The sequence below is a fragment of the Notechis scutatus genome, chromosome 2 (assembly GCF_049901735.1).
Source record: "Notechis scutatus isolate UNSWTSFEM ecotype Mainland chromosome 2, rNotScu1.2, whole genome shotgun sequence".
In the NCBI taxonomy this organism is placed as follows: domain Eukaryota; kingdom Metazoa; phylum Chordata; class Lepidosauria; order Squamata; family Elapidae; genus Notechis; species Notechis scutatus.
In genome coordinates, this window is record NC_142010.1 from 111340752 (window position 1) to 111362251 (window position 21500).

At 37.3% G+C, this 21500-nt stretch overlaps 1 protein-coding gene across 6 annotated transcripts in view; it reads right to left on the minus strand.

Annotated features, from left to right (window-relative positions):
• Positions 1-1598: 1598 nt before the first annotated feature.
• LLGL2 (LLGL scribble cell polarity complex component 2) overlaps positions 1599-21500 on the minus strand; it is a 73241-nt gene continuing 53339 nt past the window's right edge. For 3 of the 6 annotated variants that reach the window (XM_087955809.1, XM_087955808.1, XM_087955810.1), the window contains exons 18-26: positions 21291-21407; positions 17624-17790; positions 16462-16723; positions 14563-14716; positions 12954-13000; positions 12066-12125; positions 11544-11586; positions 10763-10824; positions 1599-2270 (exon numbers count right to left, since the gene is read on the minus strand). In XM_087955809.1, the coding sequence (XP_087811935.1) occupies positions 2266-2270; positions 10763-10824; positions 11544-11586; positions 12066-12125; positions 12954-13000; positions 14563-14716; positions 16462-16723; positions 17624-17790; positions 21291-21407 (917 nt within the window). In that variant the 3' untranslated portion in view covers positions 1599-2265. The remainder of the gene's footprint in view (positions 2271-10762; positions 10825-11543; positions 11587-12065; positions 12126-12953; positions 13001-14562; positions 14717-16461; positions 16724-17623; positions 17791-21290; positions 21408-21500) is intronic. The other 3 variants (XM_087955812.1, XM_087955811.1, XM_087955807.1) reach the window with 3 other exon arrangements.

The window sequence follows — 21500 nt, forward strand, 5'->3', positions numbered from 1 at the left end:
ATTGAATCTGGGAGAGTGAGTACAAATCAGAGGCTGTACCCCTGACATTTTCAGCCTTCCACTTTGTTTCATCTGGTAAACATTGTTTTCTGAAGAGAGAAGCAGTGGCACATATTTTTCACAATGGATATAGGAAATGAGAATATTTGTCTACGGTTTCATATTCCCCTTTAAGTTGTTTTTCATCAGCTTACATTATTCAACTTTGGTATTACTTGAATTTTATTCATTTTTTTTTCAGTAGTTGCAGTCCCTACTCCCTATGCAAGAACCACCATATAAAGAGGACTGAAATAGTCCCTAGGGATTCTGGGAAACAAGATAGTATTGGAAAGAGGCAAATTTCTCTGATTCACTGGGATATAAACGAGAGAGGAAGAAAAGCACAATTAGACTTGCAAGGCTGACAGCAGCCCTTTAAAGTAGACAAGCTTGGGAAGATATCACAGGAAGACTACAACTATATTTCACTGAACATAACAAGTTATACATGTTTTATAACAAAGCCTTGAGCAAAACCACTTGTTAGTCACTGAGGTGTTTATTAAAGTTCACTGGACCACAGGAAATGGGAATCACCTTGTCCTGTACCTCAGATCATAGTTTATGTTTCTTAGTCTTGGCAAGAATAATTTGGGTCACATACCAGTACCATTTTCTCTAGAGCAGTGGTGGCAAACGTTTTGGGATTGGCATGTCAACATTTCAGAAATGCCAATCTTGAGTCTGTTGGCATGTCAGATGGTGTCCCGAAACAAAAGAGAAACAATTCTTTACATGTTCATTTATTTTAAAAAATACAATCCAATTGTGTGTGATTCCCAGGATCTACTGTGCGCTGCTTAATTTCAGGCAATGTACTACTCTTTGTTCACAAGTCCCTGTGGCCTACCTAAGGTTGCTCACACAATGCTTTCATTCTTGAAGTGGCTTCAGAAAATGATCTTTCACGGCCTCTGCAGCCTCAGAAAACTATACAAAAGCATACCTCTTTTCCAAACAATTTTTAGGGGGTTGAGGCTCAATAAGAGCATTACTTTATCAGGAGACCTCTTCAATCTTAAAAAAATCACAGTAGAATGGGGTAGGCGTTCAAAACTAGTTGTTGGGTGTTGGTGAACACTAGAATGTCACCCAAAACATTGTGGCATGTTGCCTTTGACTGACTTGTCACCACCACTGTCCTAGAGAAGCACTATATTATATCATCCTTTGCATAGAATTTGGAAATAAAGTTAACTGACAAAGATCCAGTCGGGGTAGTTATGTGGAATTTACTGAATTAGATTTACTTTCAATGGATTGTAACAGCCCACAATTACACAGAAAAAATGCATTAGTGATTGTAATGAAAACTTGTTATATATTTGGCCTATAGCATCTCTTCAACATGGAAAACAAATACTTTGAAATATACAGTATTTGGAGAAACTGCATATATGAAAAGGGATTTTGCAAAACTACTTGTGAAGGAATGGTTTAGATTATTTTAAGTTTAAAGTTAAAAGGATAGCAAAACATGAAAAAAAAATCAAGCATTCGGAATTTATAGACATTCTAAACATTTCAAAAAAAAAAATTCTTGGCCACAAGAAAAAATAAGTAAAGGTACTGTTTTATTTCAAGAAAAATTAATGTAGTGTTCACATACAAATCAAGTTAAATTTGATTAGATTGCTCACATCTGAACAGCTACAAAAATAATCTACCCAGTCTGCCAAATCATTTAACAGTACTGCAATACGACAAAAACTTCATTGGAGCAGCCACGGGGATTTAAAGTGACATATATTATTTCAATCATTTTTTAAAAAGCACACTTCTAAAATATGCCTCTGTTAAACACCCATTATGATTTTAAAAATGTACAAAAAATAATAATCTTAGTGGAAACAGTACTTATTCTTAAAAGTCTGCTTCCAAAACAGTAATTTTTATAATTTAAAACCCATCCCAGTACAAATATATATATATATTTAAAAGGGAAATAAATTGTGCAAACACTTGAAGAATTGCAAAACACAGATCCAGAGGCATAAAAAGGAAGATGCTAGAGTGGTTCCAGCCTCTTCACAAGGCGGATAACTCAAGATAGGTACGAGCTTCAGGTGAGGCACAATGAGGAAAAAGATGCAGCCCTTCAATTTTATCCAAAGCCCTGGCCAGGGGATGCTTCTCAGCCCCGACGATGATGTACCTACGACAGTAGTGTTATGGCACTCCTTTTAAATGCCCAAACCTCACAAACGACACACCAAGGCACAATCATTCTGTTGGAAAGAAAAAAGCAGTTACTCCACATAACTTGAAGATTTAACATATCATTATTCAATTTACAACAATCTGCCAACCTAATGTGATAACCAGGTGTGATGGATTTAGAAATTCTATAATTTCTAGCTGGTTTATACGATCAGTTGACTAATGAAACACTGAATTGATCTGAGCCAATGCAGGTACTGACCACATGAGTGAATAACTCTGGATATTGTGGTCTCAGCACACCTAACTAGCTTGGGCCAGGCTGTGTATTTAATATCTGTAGATTTTAAAGATCTGTAAGAGAAATAATCTATGTACTACTTGCTGGTATTTCCTCCTAGCTCAAATTCTGTATCAGTGACACCATTTAACTTATCTTTTTATTTACACAATGGTGTTTGATTCATCCAACAACTTCTAACTGGGATGAGATAGTAAGAAAGTAGTCCAAGAAATGCCAACGCCATCTCTCTAGCAGCTCCTGCTAGAAGTGTTCCACTGTTGCTATGCCTTTTGGAGAAAGGAACTAAACTATTCTTCCCAGAAGGAAAAGAGAGGGCCAAAAGGCTCTCTTGGTATGTTGGGTTTTGTAGTAAATTCTGGCTAAGTTCCCAGTAGCCTGTCTTAAAGAGAGAAAAAGAATGTAGGATGAAAATGAGGAATAAATCCACTCCATTCATTTGAAGAAAAATAAGAGTCTGGGAAAAAAATACTGAACAGTCTTGTTGACAACCATAATGTCAAGAATTGTCATGACAAGGCTGTCTTTCAAGAGCAAAATAGGTTTTAAAAACAGCCTTTTCTTCTTCTGGATATAACAAGATTAAGATTTCCGTCAAGATATCAGGACCCAGTAAGTGGACAAGGAACTTAAAAAAAACTTGTGACTTTGTGGCTGTATATACTGACTGCAGCAACAATTCTGTATGCTTAAAAGGGAAAAGATTAATCCTCACAATAAAGTATGGATGGAGAAACTGGTGAGGCTAGCAGAAATGGCTGTATCAAATGCTTTAATTGAAAAATACATCCAGTTTTGTTTCTACTTGGAAACCACTTCTAGACTGAAGACAGGGGGAAAAATGAAATTTTGACTTTAGGATTTGCTGATTAGACAATCTGTTGTTATAGAAATGCCTAGTATGTTAGATATGTCGAAAAAGCAAGGTTGTACCTTATTATTTTTGTTCTACTGCTCTGAGAAAAATTGGAAGTTAACACATTTTTTCTTCTTTTTCTCTCTACCATACACTTCCCTCTTTCCCTTTTTTCCCTTCCCCATTTTCCTACTGTCTTGATTTTTGTTTGTATTTATATTATGAAAATTTAATAAACATTTTTTACAAAAAGGTATCGGGACACAATTCAGGCTTTCAGTGAGGCAAGGCAAGTTGGAGCCCACATTTTCCCTCACTCTGGTGCAAATTGCAGGGGTACTACAGTTGAAAAGGCATCTGGATATGAGGCCCAGACTGCTGAAATCCTCTCTAGAATAAAAAGAGCTCTGGAGATGCACATATGTTCCTTACTGGGAAGAAGAACAGCAGCATATAAATTTTACTAATAAATACGTACTCCTCAACAGCTGATTTTTGTGAGCAGATGGCAGAATTTGCCACTTGCAATTAACTGGGAATTGAGGTTCCATCATGCTCTGAGCCCTAAATGCAGCCTTTTATGGATTTAAGCCATGACCAAACCTCATCTTTTTAATCACTCTGGAATTTAATTTTTTGAACTTGTTAGGGTTTGAGGAATTAACCCCTAGCAGAGTATTGCAGCAGTAGTCAAGCCAGGAAGGGCCCAATGAGTATACACACACTGAACACAAACACTGTTTGTAGTTTAAATAGTTTTTAATCCAGTTAGATTTTAAGCATTGTCATTCAGTCCATTAAGTCATTCACAGTATTTCCATCCAGTAAGACTCACTAGTATAGTCCAAGTTAAGAGTCCTTGCAATATCTTTATCAGCCGATAAAGATATCTTCTCCTCCTCCGGTTTCACTCTCCAGAGAAACAAACGCTGGATATTCAGCAAACAGTAGCAAACAATAACAGTTCAGTCACAGGCACTCACAGTCAGTAATCACAGTTAGTCGCAGCAGCACACAGTAACAGTTACAGCCAGACAGATCACAGTAAGCTTTCCAGCTTCTAATGCTTCCTTATATTGTAACTTCTAACCGCACCCTTAATCGGCTAATTGCCTGCTGCATTGTGCTTAAAGTGATAAGCACTTAAACCATGATATCTAAGTTTTATATATTTATTCACCCAAACCATATTTGGTATCAATGTTATACCTAACATACTCCCCTTTTGGGTGAGATAAATATATAATACCTTTACAATCTTATCCCATATTTTTCACAACTCTCCTGGTGCTTACTGGCACCTTGGGCTTTAGTAAAATTATCAGCTAAATTGTCCTCCGACATACAGTACTCTAGCTGAATCATCTTACTTCTTACAGATTGTCTCACGTTTAGGTATCTTAGATCTGTATGCTTGCTCCTTGTTTTTACTCCAATATTTGTGGCCATTTGAATTGCTGCCTGATTATCTTCATGTATAATTATAGGATAATCTACTGTTATACCTATATCAATTAACATTTGTTTATACATTATTAACTCTGTACATAACAATGATAAACAGGAGAATTCTGCCTCCATAGTAGACAAACTTATATGCTGTTGTCTAATTGACTTCCAGCCTATTAATGTATTACCCAGCATTATGGCTGTTCCTGAAGTCGACTTTCTAGTGTCTCTTTCTGATGCAAAGCTAGCATCTGCATAAGCACTCAAAATTAAATCACCCTTTGGTTCTAAATACAATGAATAATTCATTGTCTTTTTAAGATATCTTAATATCCTCTGAGCTGCATTCCAGTGTCTTTCACATGGTGCAGAATTGAATCTAGCCAACTGATTCACACAGTACGATATATCTGGTCTAGACCAATTACTAATATAACTCAAACTACCAATTAAAGATTGATAAATCACCTTATCAAACTCAGGGCTTTGTACATCAGTGTTGCTAAACTCCTGACTCATTGGAGTCTTAGCTGGCTTACAAAGCTCCATCTTGTAATCTTTTAGTAATTTGCTTATCTTATCTTCCTGAGATATCTTAAAACCTTTCCGTGTTTTCTTTATATTCAAACCGAGATACTTCTTTATCTCCCTAATTGCTTGATCTTTATTCTCTTTCCTAATGATGCTATTATTTTATTTGCTTCATCATTAGTTTCAGTTATCAATGCAATATCATCTGTGAATAGTAATAATAATGATACTTTCCCATTTGTCTCCCTCTTAAACAGACATGGATCGGCTAAACCAGCTTTAAATCCTATATTGTCTAGTTCCTTTACAATATACTGGTTCCATTCATAGCCTGATTGTTTAAGACCATAGAGACTTTTCTTTAACAACCAACAATCATTATTATCCTTATTTTCACTTTTAATACCAACAGGTTTTTCATATAAATAATATGTTTTAATGGGGCGTGCAAGTAAGCAGTTTCCACATCTAAATGGTTAACTATATAGTTTTTACTAGCTGCCCACACTAAAGCTGCTCTCAAGGTTGCTGCCTTAAAACTAGGTGCAAACACCTCATCGTAGTCATTAGCATTCTGCCTAAAACCTTGGGCTACTAACCTTGCCTTATGGATTAAATTACCATCTTTATCTATTTTTACCTTAAATATCCATTTGCAGCTAATGGATTTCTTTCCTGCAGGTAATTTGGCATTTTCATACACCTTCATATCACTTAATGAATTCAGTTCCTTATTCATTGCTGCATACCATTTTTCTTTTTCCTTATTAGGATACTTTTTAATTTCTTCTACAGAATTAGGAACTTCATTAATCTGGCACACTGTGTTAGCCTGGTACCTATCAGGCGGTCTAGATATACGTGTAGTTCTTCTGGGAATTACAGGGCTTACAGGAGGACTTTGTTGAACTACTACCTGTTCATCTTCCTCATCCTGTTCAGCTATTGAATCTGTTTCTTCCTTTATGGGCACTGTTTCATCCTGTATTTGTCTCTTTACTTTATTTTTAAAGTTACAGGGATAACTAATGGGATTTCTATAGGATTCAATAACTACATCTTTATTGACATCCTGTTCTAATTTCTCCCATCCTTCATGTTCTAGAAATTGGGCACTAGCACTACATAACACTTTAGATGTGCCTTTCTCCCAAAATCTATATGCCCTATGGTTTGCCTGATAACCAACGAAGAAAAATCTTTTAGCTCTATGTTGCCCTTTTTCCTGAGTTGTGCAGGAATATGCACCCATGCTGGTGCACCAAATGTGTGCAGGTAACTTAGATCAGGTTTCCTGCCATGCCATCTGGTAAATGGAATTTCACCTGTTGTTGTATTAACAACGTTGTTCAATATGTTATTAGCACACATTGTAGCCTCCCCCACAAAGAATCAGGTAACCCAGAATCATTTAACATTGTTCTAACCATTGCCTGTAGTGTTTGGCCTCTTCTTTCAATAAAAGCATTATGTTCTGGCCTGTATGGAGCAGACTTCTTATGCTCTATTCCAGCTATCTTAAGTCTGTTCTGGAATTTGTTATTAACAAATTCCGTGCCATTATCTGTCACCAGGGTTATCAGTTGTCGTTTAGACTTTCTTTCAGCAAACTTAAGCCAATTGAAAAAATGTTGATATGTTTCAGTTTTGCTTTTCATTAAATAGCAAAACCCATATCTAGAATAATGGTCCATAATGCTCAGTATATATCTAGCACCCCCATACTGGGTTTCTTTGGACCTATGATGTCTGCAAATACCACTTCTAAAGGTTCTTTTGTTTTGAAACCATTTAGCCTATTTGCAGGCAATACTTTGCTCTTATCTTCACAGCAAACATTACAACGCAAATATTTATCACAAGATTTTAACCTTATTCCTTCAGATAACTCAACTGTACGTTTTAGCATTTTAAAATTTACATGCCCCAAACGCCTATGCAATAAATGGATACATTCTTCATGAGGCTTTATATTATTAAATACAGTTTGAGCCTCCCCTTTCTTACTATTATCTAAGACATATAATGTTCCATTTAAAGCTGCAGTTACCCTTTTGTTATCTTTTTCAATTATGCAATTATTATCCTTAAAAGTAATTACATAACCTAATTTATCTAATACCCTAACTGAAAGCAAATTAAACTTTAGTTGCGGTACATACAACATTTTTATATCCTGGTTTATGTACGGACAACGTGCAAAACCTTGACCTTTCGCTTTCAGGTTCCAGCCGTTTGCAAGAGATATATGTTGAGAGCTTGTAGACATTTTTATAAATTTTGTCTTATCTCTTGTGATGCAGTGGGATGCGCCACTGTCAACCACCCATAAATTATTCTTCACATCAGAGTTGCTAAACGTGGCTAGTTCAAATGCGTTCTTTGGCTTTTTTACATTCTGGCTTTTTCTCTTTTGCAGAATCTTGCCAAATGTCCTCTGCCTCCACAATTAAAACACTTTTTAATTGTGTATGCCGTTGAAGATAAATTCTCTTCTTCCGGGTGCTTTACTTTGCTTTGCTGGTTTCTTTCAAACTTTGAAGATAATTTCTCTTCTTTCTTATCTTCTCTCAGCTCGTCACGCTCACGCCTTCTTCTGGCTTCTTCTAGTAGCCTGCCTGTAATCTCGGTTAATGAGAGGCTTTCTTTTGGCAATACTTCCAACGAAGTCACATAGTCATCATAGCTTTGATCTAATGAAGATAATATTATGTAGACTTGTTGCAGTTCATTAAATATAAGCTCTTTTTCTTGCAAATCTTGAAAAATGCTCTTCATACAGTTTAAATGAACTAACATATCTCCATTCCTCTGAAGATGCGTTCGAAAAAGCTTCCGTGTAAGATTTATATGTGCTCCTACACTGTCCCGAACATAAATCTTCCTGAGGTTCTCCCAGCAGTTTGCAGCATTTTCTTCTCCACGAATATGGACAAGCTGCTGATCACAGAGAGTCAGTCCTATGATGCATTAAGCCTGCTCATTCTTCAGTTTAAAGTCTTGTAACTTTTCTTTATCATCATCATTAGCAGGATCCCAGCTACTCACATCTGGTGGGTTTGCTATAATGTCCCACAAACCTTCTCTGCGTAGAAGTAAACTACATTTCATTGACCATGAAACATAGTTTGTTCCATCCAGCCTGGATATCATGGACAGTTGTGACAAATTTACTTGTGCCATTACTCTTCAGATATTTTGACTATTTTAAACTAATTAAAACAGTTTATTTTTACAGTAATGTGCAACTCACACCAACTCTCTCTGCTATATCCTGGTTAGTTAGACTATGCTGCTGGGCCCATAACCAATGTTAGGGTTTGAGGAATTAACCCTAGCAGAGTATTGCAGCAGTAGTCAAGCCAGGAAGGGCCCAATGAGTATACACACACTGAACACAAACACTGTTTGTAGTTTAAATAGTTTTTAATCCAGTTAGATTTTAAGCATTGTCATTCAGTCCATTAAGTCATTCACAGTATTTCCATCCAGTAAGACTCACTAGTATAGTCCAAGTTAAGAGTCCTTGCAATATCTTTATCAGCCGATAAAGATATCTTCTCCTCCTCCGGTTTCACTCTCCAGAGAAACAAACGCTGGATATTCAGCAAACAGTAGCAAACAATAACAGTTCAGTCACAGGCACTCACAGTCAGTAATCACAGTTAGTCGCAGCAGCACACAGTAACAGTTACAGCCAGACAGATCACAGTAAGCTTTCCAGCTTCTAATGCTTCCTTATATTGTAACTTCTAACCGCACCCTTAATCGGCTAATTGCCTGCTGCATTGTGCTTAAAGTGATAAGCACTTAAACCATGATATCTAAGTTTTATATATTTATTCACCCAAACCATATTTGGTATCAATGTTATACCTAACAGAACTGCCTCTTTAAGATTGAAAAACTTTCAGAACTGCAAGCCAACAAGTTGCTGGCAGAATTTCTTTTTTAAGGGAACTGCATCTTTTCAGCTTTGTAAGATATTTATTTATTTTGATAACTTTTTGCAATATACAGCAAAGAAGTGGCTTTAGAGTTGTTTTTAGAGTTTAAACGCTAATGCTTCATGAAACTGGTTTAAAGAAAGATTTTGAAACTAATTAGAAAGAACCTTTCCTGTAGGAAATCTGTTTTGTTTACATTTTTCCGTGCAAAACAAGACTTTGAAGGTCTGTTACTAAAGCACATGATAGGAAACACTTGATGTGTGGGCATATGAAGAAGTCCTTGAGCTTTTTAACTCTTAACTGGAACTAAACGTTGCTACTGAAAATGAACAAACTTCTTTGAAGACAACAAACTGGACTTCAAGGTGGACTTATTAAAACTTACAAATTACAAAAATGAGATGAAAGTGTTGGATTTACGACACTGGATGTCGTAAATTGAATTGGATGATCATTTAAAAATTAAAAAGGACATTACAAACAATCTACCCTAAGAACAATATGGACTAGTCTTTTAAATTGAAATGTCAGAGATTTATTGGAATTAACTTCATAGAAATTACAAATTGACTTGGATAAAGATAAGAACTTCAACAGATGAAGAAAAAAGACTATAAGAAAACTGGAGTTAGAATTTTATCTATGGGACTTAAGGATGGCTGGAAGAAAAAAGGGGAAAAAACCCCTACAAAATTGGTTTATTTGTAGATAAATAATGATTTGCTATCTTTGGTGATATTTCATAGTTATCTGGTTTGGAAATGTTCAGTGCTGCAATGGATTCATTTGTAATATTTATATTATCATTTTTGGATATGTAAGTAATGGGTTATTTCTGGTAATGTTTAATAGCTTTCAATTGTATTATTCTTTTTTAATATTTGTTAAGAGGGTATAAATTAAATGGAAAAAGGGGTTTTATACTTACATTGTTAGTTATTTTTGTTAATTTTTACTGATTTTATTGATCTATAAGGAGAGCTAAAGATTTAGAGATGACCGAGATTGGATCCTGCAATTTAGAGATGAGTTTATAGACAATGGGATGAAGTATAGAATGAAGATGTATCTGGCTGTAATTTAACAGACACTCATAAATTGTTAATGTTGAATATGCTTGCTTTGGAAAAAGAGGAAAGTTTCTTTTTCTTACTATCTTTTGGGGGGATTTTTCCCCTTTTCACACTTTCTTTTTTTATATATTTTTGTACTAGGTTTGTTATTTTTATCTGTTCAAAATAAACCACTATAACCATAATAAAAGTTATTGGGAAAAATTCAAACTAGATGCAATTCTAGTTTGCTAACATTCTCAGGGTCAGAGAAAGTAGTTGTTTCCTATTCAAGGGGAACATTTTTATAAGACTGTTCAGCAGCCCGAATCGAAGAGTAGGAAACAATATATTTTTGTAACAAGCCATAGTTTATTATGTTTCAATATCAACTACAAGTAAAAATATAAAGTCAACTTACCTCCTCCATTACTTAACGTATGTCCTACTTGGATTCTTCCTGAACTTCTATTGTAGTAACTCCTGCCAAAAAGCAAAGAAAAAAAAAGGAGATTATGAGACAGCCAGCTTATGAAGTATCATTTTCATATACAATATATAGTGGTAGTTTCTTTCCAAGCAAACATACATGCAAGTAATACATTGCAATAATACTTCATGGCTCTTTTGAGTGAGAAAAAGCAGCTGTATCTATCGAGACACTCAGTCACCCCCCAAGGTCATGATTGATTAAAGAAGCAAAAGTTTTCAAAGAGAAAAATCAAGAAAGTTGCTTTTTGGAAAGGCACCTTTGCGACAAAAAGAGCTGTCTTTCTAAGAAAAATAAACTCTCCAATGTTACAAACTGAATTAATTGGAAAATTTAAAACCAAATTCATACAATTAACACCAATCAACTTTCCATGTTGTTCTCATTGGACACACACCTAATATGTATATATCATGCAGATATGCAATTTCACCGCCAGTTTGACACCCCTGACCTAGTTTATACATCTCAATGTCTTTTTACCACTTAAAAGCTCTTCATAAAATGAAAAATACATGCATCTCATCCAAATTGGTTGAAAGCTGTGTAATTAGAATCCAAATGGTAACGGCCCTCTTCCTTCAGAATATTTTATCTCCAAAAATACAAAAAAAACATTATTGATCTTCCCTTTCCATTACTATATCTGAACTAGTGACCTACCAAATTAATTCTTTAATGAGCATCACAAATATCGGTGTATCATACTCACCCTCTCCCATCTTCCAGAGTACTCTGGATTTCCTTCAGAACACCTGAAAGGAGGGGCAAAATAAGTCATAAGAAATATAGCTGCCTATATCATAGCCTGGAAGAAATCTAGAAACAAGTGAATGTAACATTTTGGAGCTGCAGAACACTTTGTACACTGAAACCTCTCTGAAATTGTTTTGTAGGGCAGGTTAACATTATCCATTTCACAGATGTGGTAACTGACCATTGTGCCCCGAACAGAGACAAAGTAAATGTGGTTTGATTTTTTAAACATATCAGTAATTGAATTATGAAGGACAGTCGGAAACTATGTGATGCACACAGATATGGCCAGCTATGCTAAATAATGCCTATTAGTTTTCTCAGATATATTATTAAGTCTGATCTATTAAACATACAAAACATACAACTCAAAAAGAAATCTATTCAAGTTGTATGCCTTTGGGTGGAAAAAGAAGTAGTTGAAACTACATTAGTAAAAATATTCAGGATAATTTCCACAAAAAGTTCATTTCACAACCTTTTTTCTTACTTTCATCATTGAGGAGAGCGTGTTCCATCAGCCTATCAGTCATTCTTTCTGAAAAAGAATTAATATTAAAGCAACTAATTCTCAGTCTAGAGACAAAAATAGGACTTTGAGAGTGAATGTATCATCAACACAGAAAGAGAAAATAAATGTTTAAAAGTTATTAAAATGGATGACAGCTCCTTAAATCCTCTGAACAATGAAGGCCATGACTTACTTCTGCATACCAAAACCCAATTTTGAAATTCAAAGCCACTGTAAATGACTGCAATGATCCAGATTTGAAGAGGAAAGGTGATTCAGACCATGCAGACATGGACATAGCACCTATTAATTAACTTTTATTAGTATTACTACAGTACTTGTTATGCTTTAATGCAGAGATCTCCAAACTTGGCAACTTTAAGACTTGTGGACTTCAACTCCCAGAATTCTCCAGCCAGCATAGCTATGTTTGGGGACTCCTGCTTTAATGGTTCAACAAGAGTTAAACAAAAGACCATTTAGCTATAATAAAAATAAGGTAAACCAACTGCTTAAACGTGAAGTGGGAATTGTAAAGTTGCCTGCTACCAACCTACTGATGAATTAGTCATAGGCATGAAATGGAGTGAAACATTACTGCTCCATTTTTTTCCAGGCCAAGAGATGATACCTAAAAAGGAAGCTGAGGGAATTTTCATGAAGTTTTCCAAAATGTTTTATAAATGTTTTGGCTAATTTTTCTACAAGTGTAGTACCCAGTTGTGTATGGATTACCACACTACCTATTCTTACGACTATGGGTTACAAAGCAAGGCAGCCAATTGTTCCAAGATCCCATCGTTTTCTATGACAGGCACAAAAGCAACTGAGTTTTAAGCACCATAGTTTACTTACCATCACCACCTGGTTCACCAGAGGTTTGTCTTGATTCCATAATGCTGCTGCAAAAGAAGAAAAGAGCCAATGAGACCAATTGTTCAATAGTTCCGCCTCAGAACTTGATATATCAAGCAGTATTCTTCAGTCCTAACATTACAGCAAGCCATGTTTTATTCAAGTCACAACTTGTAACATATACAAAAAGAACACCTACAACATTCTGCTAGAGGTGAATAGATTGGTTTTACAGATGAATCTATATTCTATTCACTTTTCAAGAGTTAGGAATCTCAGGCTTCATTTGCCCAGAAATACACAACTGAGCAGCCTAAGGGTTAGGTTTGTAACCAGTTGCTTTGCAACTGGTTCACACTTATGGGGGTTCCGGCCAGGGGTGGGATTCAAATTTTTAACAACCGGTTCTGTGGGCATGGCTTGGTTGGTGGGCATGATTTGGTGATCATGTGACTGGGTGGACGTGGCTTGGTGGTCATGTTATTGGCTGGGCGTGGACAACTCAATATTACTCACATCGAGGCACGCATCTCCTCGCCTGGCCTCTCATGACTGTGGGGATGCTGCAACAGTCGTAAGTGTGAAAAATGGTCATAAGTCACTTTTTGCAGTGCCATTATAACTTTGAATGGTCACTCCACACAAGCAAAATACCAGCAAAGGAGGGGGAAAAACTCCAGAGACGTTCCTGAGACAGGAAGTCTAGTCCTGCCAAGAATGTAATAAGGGTTAACGGAGAGGCAGTTTCTGTAAGCAACACCAGAATGGTTCCTTCCTGCCTTCCTTACAGGATTAGTTCAGGAATTTCTTCTAGCAACCAGTTCTCCAAACTGCTTAGAATGTTAACATCCGGTTCTAGTGAATAGGTGCGAACTGGTAGAATCCCACCCCTGGTTCCAGCATCCTGGAGTCATGTGATCATGATTTGCAACCTTCCCTACCAGCTTCCCGCAAGCAAAGTTTTCTCTGGCAGGGAAGGACTCAATTTGCTTGGGTAAATCCCCACCCCCCCACCCCATCCATGTACTCTCCTGAAACCGCTCTGGGGTTGTAGCATGTCTTGCCAGCAACCCACACTCCTTGTGAGGAGATGCTCACTTAATGACCCACAATCCTTGCTTGTTGCAATAGGGACTGCAGGGATTGATATCGCTAAGTGATATGATCATATGGTGCCTCACTTTATGACCACATTGCTTAGCAATGGAAATTCCAGTCTCAATTGCTATCATAACTCAAGGACTACTTGCACTGGCTAAACTCTTATGAATCAGTTGATTGGATATCAGGGGACAAGCAGATGCATTGACACATTATGCGTCTGCAAAGAACAACATCTATTCAAATCTGTACCATATCAGACATGGATCTCTTTTGGTCGTAGGTCTTCCCATAGTTCTGTGAATTATATATTCCAAAAATTATAGTAACGTGAATGCATAGGCAATATTATCATGGTATTGTTCAATATCGGCTAGGCTCCTTAGGGATTTGGGTCTTCAACAACAAAACAAAAATATTAAAATATCAACCATACTGTCAAATAAGTTATACTTTGTAATTGTTACAAAATAGTGTACTTGACTGACAGAAACTCTGACAGACATACTTTGATTTCTTTGAAGTCTTTTCTGTGCCAGATGTGCTGTGCCCGTGGCAGTTTTCTCTGTTTTCCAATGCTTTCACAAGACTTCGAGGTTCCACCAGCCACTTTGGCGAAAGGGAAAATCTTTCAAATTCTGATGGGGAGATGAGATAGAATCCTGCAGAGAATGATGGAGAAACAGCCAGTTGAGCAGGGATAGATATTATGCAAGGGGGTCTTGTTTCCTAAAGTCCTACATAGGCACATTCTCCCTTCTAAACAGATTAAGGTTACAAACATACAGGGAAGCTATAAATAGGCCCTGATTTGGAAATAAGTGCACCTGAGCAGACTTAAATTCAGAACAAACATACAGAGCATACTACATGATCAATGTTCAGTGTCACATCTGAACTAATTAGATTGATTTTATTAATGAAGATCCCAGTGAAGTTTCTAACCTTTTTTGGGATGAATATGTAAAAAAAGTCCTAAAGATTAAAAATTGCAACTAGGATATGGATATTGATTCCTTGGGCTATTACCTCATAAAGGTTTTGTGTGCACTCTTTTGTGCAAATATTAAAGTAGAGAGCACTTTATTAATAGACCAGTGTAAACAAAATTTGGGTTTCAGTGCAAAAGGAGATGACTCTTCCCCTTTTCCCCAACCTGGTCTTTTTCTTTAGCTTTCTTAGTATTATATAAGTACAAAGACAAAACATCTCTATGCTTGAGGCATCAGTTCAAAGCTTTCAAAGGCCTAGCACAGTGGTCCCCAACCCTTTTTGTACCAGGGACCAGTTTCACGCAGAAACACTTTTTCAAGGACCGGGGGAGAGGACTCCAAGTTTGGTGGTTTGCTTGCAGACATTTCATTACCTGACTAGGTAACATCTGATGTTGTTACCTAGTCGGGTAATAAAACGTCTGCCAGCAAACCACCAAGTTCAGGGAGCGCCAATGCCTCCTCATTGCAACCCTGAGCAACAGATATTCTCTTCTATTGGGACATTTAAAACGGAGGGTTTCAGCTGCAGATTCAGCAACTGCGCTGGGCTGAGGAGCGCCTTCAAAACTGAGCGCTGGGCGGTGGCGGCCCACGGCTGTCTCCGCGGCTCAGGACAAGTCCCTGCAGGATGGCTGAGAAGCCCCGCCTCTCGGCCCTGCCTCCCTCAGCCTCATCCCTCAGGTGTCTGTCTCGTTCCTCTCTCAGTCGCTCTCTCGCTCCTCCACTAGCCCAGGAAGAAACTGCTTCAAAGAAGCCGGCAGGGTGGCTTTTCCTGTCAGCGCAGCTCCTCCGAAGCGCCCGTTCACCCCCACCCCGCCGCCCACGGTTCAATCCAGTGCTCCGTTCTGCCTGCCTGCCTGCCTTCGTTTCTGGTTGTTTCAGAGCAGCTTCGGCTGAGAAAAAGAGGTGAATAGTTATTATTCTCAGCCGAAGCTGCTCCGAAACAACCAGAAACGAAGGCAGGCAGGCAGGCAGAACGGAGCACTGGATTGAACCTGGATTGATTGGCGGCGGGGTGGGGGTGAACGGGCGCTTCGGGGGAGCTGCGCTGACAGGAAAAGCCACCCTGCCGGCTTCTTTGAAGCAGTTTCTTCCTGGGCTGGTGGAGGAGCGAGAGAGCGACTGAGAGAGGAACGAGGCGGGAGGAAACCGAAGTCACTGAGCCGGAGAGCAGGACAGGCTTTGGTTGCTTCCTCCCTCCCCTTCTTTCATTTGTGTCCTTGATCCCTGATCCCAGCAGCATTCACCGAAGGCAAAGAAAGCCGCCATTTTTATTTTATTTTATTTTTGTATTTTCTTTGCGGCCCGGTGCAAAGTGATCCACGGACCGGTAACGGTCCGCGGCCCAGTGGTTGGGGACCCCTGGCCTAGCACACCAAAGTGTGGTAACTCATGGATGATCCTCATATTACCTTGTCCATATCGGGTGAACACACAGGAAGCAATGCCACTCACATCCTCCTTGCGAATACAGGGATAACGCGCTTGGATTTTAAGTGACGGCAGAGAGATAATCTGGATGTCTCCCTGATTTGTTAGGACAGCCAAGTCATTCTCACTATGCTCGGTCTTAGAGCTAACAAAGTTGGCAACGGCCACTTTTCGCACCCGGGAGCCTTCCAGAGCTGTAAGTTTCAACTTCAGTTTGGAGACGACTTTGGGTAATGTGAAAACCTGCCAACATGAACAAATTCTATCATTTTCTTCCTTAGTGGAAGAATTACATCAAAGCCTCTGCTAGTCAACCTGTAATGAGAAAAATGCAACATTTCCCTCCTTCACTAGCAAAAGAGCCTGTTTTTTTTAAGCAATGATTTTCTGCCTCAAGCCACAGAAAGCAATGAATGAATTTTTTACATGGCCAGGATCTGATTCTCACCACTTGCAAATATCTTTCTACAAACAAAATCAGAAAATGGGGTATACTTTGTTGCTAGCAGGACCCCAGAGTACTGTCTTCAATTTGAGCCTGATTTGGTTTCTTTTTAAGGAAGCCACCAAACCAAATATAAATTGGGGAAAGGTGTCAAGTGAAGAGCTAATAATTATGAAACAATGCTCAGGTATTCTGTAGCTGGGGGAGAAGGGAGAGTTGAGCCTACTGGCTCTGTTTGCACTCCTGCCTTTTCAAATAATTGTTCTCTTCAACTTCCAAAAGCAGAGGGCATTTACCCACAGCACAGATCCTCCTATATTAATGGAGACTCTGCTCAATTTAGGGTCCCAGTTTTTCATCCATTCTCTAAAATTATTTGGGTGGTGGTGGAATGAAGATAACGCACCACCCAAATAACTCAGCTATTCTTCTTCCTGTGTAGAAGTCACACAGGTTGAGAATGCATGACAAGTGGACAAGACAAAATTGGGGATTTCTGCCATATGCAACTCAACCTTCCTAATTTACAGGATGCTTCTTCAACTCTGGGCAGCCTTGTTAATAATACATGTCACTGAATGCCTCTTAAAAGCAAGGAAAAGGCAAGGGAGTAAGTAACACAGTATTTCCAGACATTCTTTGCATTCCAAAGTCTTTCACACAGTGTACAACATCTTACATACAGAGAACCCTGTTACCTTAAGTTGTTCTTCAGACACTACAAGAAGCTGATGACAACCTTGCATGTTGGGACTTTTGGAGAGGTCGTGTGCTACTTCAAGTGGTTCAGGAAGAGGAGTGCTTTGGCCATCCAGAATAATAATGCCAATAACTGGAGCTCTATGCATTAGCTGGATCTCTTTGGCTAAAGAAACAAGAAGAGAAAATGCACATAGCAATAAGGCAAGATCTAGCTCCAAGACATTGGTGAAGAAGCTGCTTTGCTTTGGGATGTGTTTTATGGCTTGTGTTTCTTTTGATTTTTCTTTATTATATTGCTTTTATGATATTTTCATTGTCATTATTACCACTGCCCACTCTATTGTGATGTTTCCTAAGCTCCTTTTAATATATCTTTAGCTTTTTATAATTAGTTTTAGGTCATGGCTTATTAGAACTGTAGTTGTCAGGTGTTATATAAGTAAAAAATTCATTCTTTAGCTAACTTGGTTAATTTCCTGATAGAACAGAGCTCCCTTGTTTTGCATGCATTGTTAGTGCCTTAATGATTTCATCATGACTCAGATGAAATTCAAGAAGAGCCAATGTGGGACTTCCGGTTTGAGCTTCTTCAGCGACAGACCGAAACCTCATCTCTGCGAGGCTTCGATCTGTGCTCACTGCTGGAGCGCCCCGAGCCAGCTGGTTTCGGGGCTAAGCCACCCCGTAGAGGTGGTGAAGAGGGGGGAGACTGCCAGCAGGGTTGATGAGAGCCGCATCTCTCCTCCCCAGCTGGCCATTACTCCCTTACCCGAAGGCAGTTGCAGCGGTGGTCAGAAATGGCCACCACAAAGAAGAACTCGACCAGAAAAGAATGTGCAGGAGGAAGATAAGAAGAGAAAGTTTTGGTTGACCGGGTCAAACAGCAAAAGCAACAAATAAGGTACCCTGGAATTGAAACTGTTAAAAAACAATAACATTGTTCCCTAAGAAGCTGCGAAGGAGAGAGAAAAGGGAAAAGATTTGGTTTTCTCCTTTTCCTATACTGACAGCTAAGAGACTTAAGCAAGAAATTGGAAAAAAAATCCACTTTGACATCAATAGGCATTTAATGCTGAAAATAAAAAGTCAAAGGGATAATAAAGATTTCTGGATAATTAAAAACTTTTGAAAACAGGAAAGGGGAGATAAAGAATAAAAGGGCAGGATCTGGAAGGGAGGAGACTGCCTGGAATTAAAAACAACTTACAGCAAAATCTCAACAAGACTTCCAAAAGATACATTTTAACTGAAATATCGCAACAAAAACCCCAGGAAGAGAAAGTGGAAAAAGAAATAAGAAGATATAACTCAGGACTATTTGGATTACTTGATGATTTCTGGATTTTTGGTTATTGTTTTGAATGACTAAAATCAATCGGGTGGTTGTTTAAAACTGTTTAAAATGGCTCAACTTTTAGAAGAATTGAAAATGGAACTTAAAAAGTACAAAGAAGATGCACAAGAAGGGAGAGGTTCTTTTGGCTTCGTATTTCAGTTTTTAGAAATGGAGATTTGGAGAAACAACATTATGAGAAACAACAAGAAATGCCTGCAGAACAAGAAGATTCCGACAAAGAAGCCATCTTTAATGAACAAGTAATCTTAGATGGGGAAAAAAAGGAAAAGGGGGAAAGAGAATGGAAAGTTTAAGATTGGGAAAAACAACTCCCCAAAAAAATAGAGTGAAAAATAAGTATAATATTGGAAAGCAACAGAAGAGGGAAATGCAGAAGAGAGAATTAGAACTAGAGAGACAAGGGGGTAAAAAGGGGAGGGAGAAGATGAGAGGGAAGAAAAAGGAAAAGAAGTTATAAAGGACAGAAGCAAAATATAGAGAAACAGGGCCTATTTAGAGATAATGTGTGAAAACTTAATGGAAAAAGGGATTCTGCAAAGGTACATAAGATAGTATGGTTATATTAGAAGCAGAAATAATTTTAGAAAATATGAAACAATGTATGATTAAAATGTCTGATAAAATAGCTATCGTAATTCAGTGGAATGCTTGTCAATAAATCAATGTAACAAAAGGTATATTTAATGATTTATAAAACATATGTGAAGAGAAATAAGGGAAAAATTAATTGTGGAGATTATATGTGTTTTTAAGGAAGTATGATATTTAATTGGTTAAAGATGTTAAGATTTTAATGATTATTAATGATAGAACTGAACTGGAATGGAATGAGGGTTGATAATTACATATATTTACAATGTTTCTTTTTTTTAAAAGAATATAGTGTGTATTATAAGAATGTACCAAGCAGAATTCGATTGGAAGTTATGTATTATGTATTATATTGAAGGTCATAAACTTAAGGTATATATTGAAGTTTAAATAAGAGTTGAATGGATGTAATTAAAAGATATAAAGGTGTCATACTCCAATTAGTAACTACAGGAGAAAATTTGTTTAATGAGAAAAGATAATATGAAATTGAAACAGAATAGACAAAAGTATAAATATAATGATTTGAATTGAGATGAGATAATCAAAATAAAATTGAGAAAATTAAAAGAGGGGAAAAACTATATAGAAAATGTAAAATAGTATAAGATATGGAATAGAATACAAAAAGGAGCATGAAATTGAGTTTTGTGTCTGTATAAAGAAGTTCAACCCGGGACCATACTATTTTCAAAAAAGATGTTTTACTTGTATTTTATGTGTGAAAACCCAAATAAAACTTTATTAAAAAAGAAGAAGAGCCAATGTGGCTTTGAGACTATGAATGGAGAGATCTGGGTTCAAATTTCAAATTTCTTTGTCTAGTTACTTTCTCACAATCATACTTCCCTTGCAGGCAATTGCAAAAATAAGAAAGAGGAGCAGACAAATATATGTTGTTCTAAGCTCCATATTAGAAAGATAAGATAAACGTAATAAAAATGCAAGAATTAAAAACTGATAAATGGGCAAAACTTTAAAGCTTAAGACAATTGTTTAGCACTGATAAATAGCATATAAGGTTCAAAAGGAAACTACTGAATAATTTTCTCTGAAAATAATAATCATCATAGATTATATACTCAACTTTTCAAAAGGAAACTACTGAATAATTTTCTCTGAAAATAATTATCATCATAAAGAAATAGATTATATACTCAGCTTTTGCAATTAAGATTGCACCAACTGATTACAAATAAAGACATAACACCAAAATGTTATGTCAGAATGATTCATTGAACACCTGTAAAAAGATCATGTATCAGTAATGAAAAATTGGTGGGCTGAAAAAGTAGTTGAGAGTGAATAGGTTAAAATATGGTGGGATTTTTGAATACAGACTGATAAAAGCTCACAACACATCAGACATAACTATGATTGAAAAGAAGAATTTTGATAATTGATGTGGCAGTGTCAGGGGATAATGAGGCTCCCTGTTGCTCTCATTTTTTTTGCAGATGTTTCATTTTCCAAACTAGGTAACATCATCAGTGTTACTTAAAGTGGGGTTTGCTCTCTGCTGATATTCTAGTGGCTTGCCCTGTCAGTGTTGGTGGGAGTAAAATACCCATTCAAGTAGCTTTCTGATTTTATGTTACACTATGAGCTCATCACCCTCAAGACCATTTATCACCTATCATGAGTCAGCTCTTTGTGATAGAATGAGTAAGATCATCCTCAACCCTAAATGCAGTTCATCAATGTGTCTCACTCACCCTGCTCTGCTCTCACAGGCTCATCCATTCTTCTCTCTGCTGGAGGAATACGCAAGCAGAAAGCATACACTGTGCCCCCATTGGTACCTGCCCACAAAGAAGGGCTGTGCCGAGAACCTGAAAAGGAGTTAACAGAAGTCATGACTGGAATTCTCATGCATAACAAGTGATGATGAAAAAACAATGGTTTTTATTTTGTTTTGTTCACAC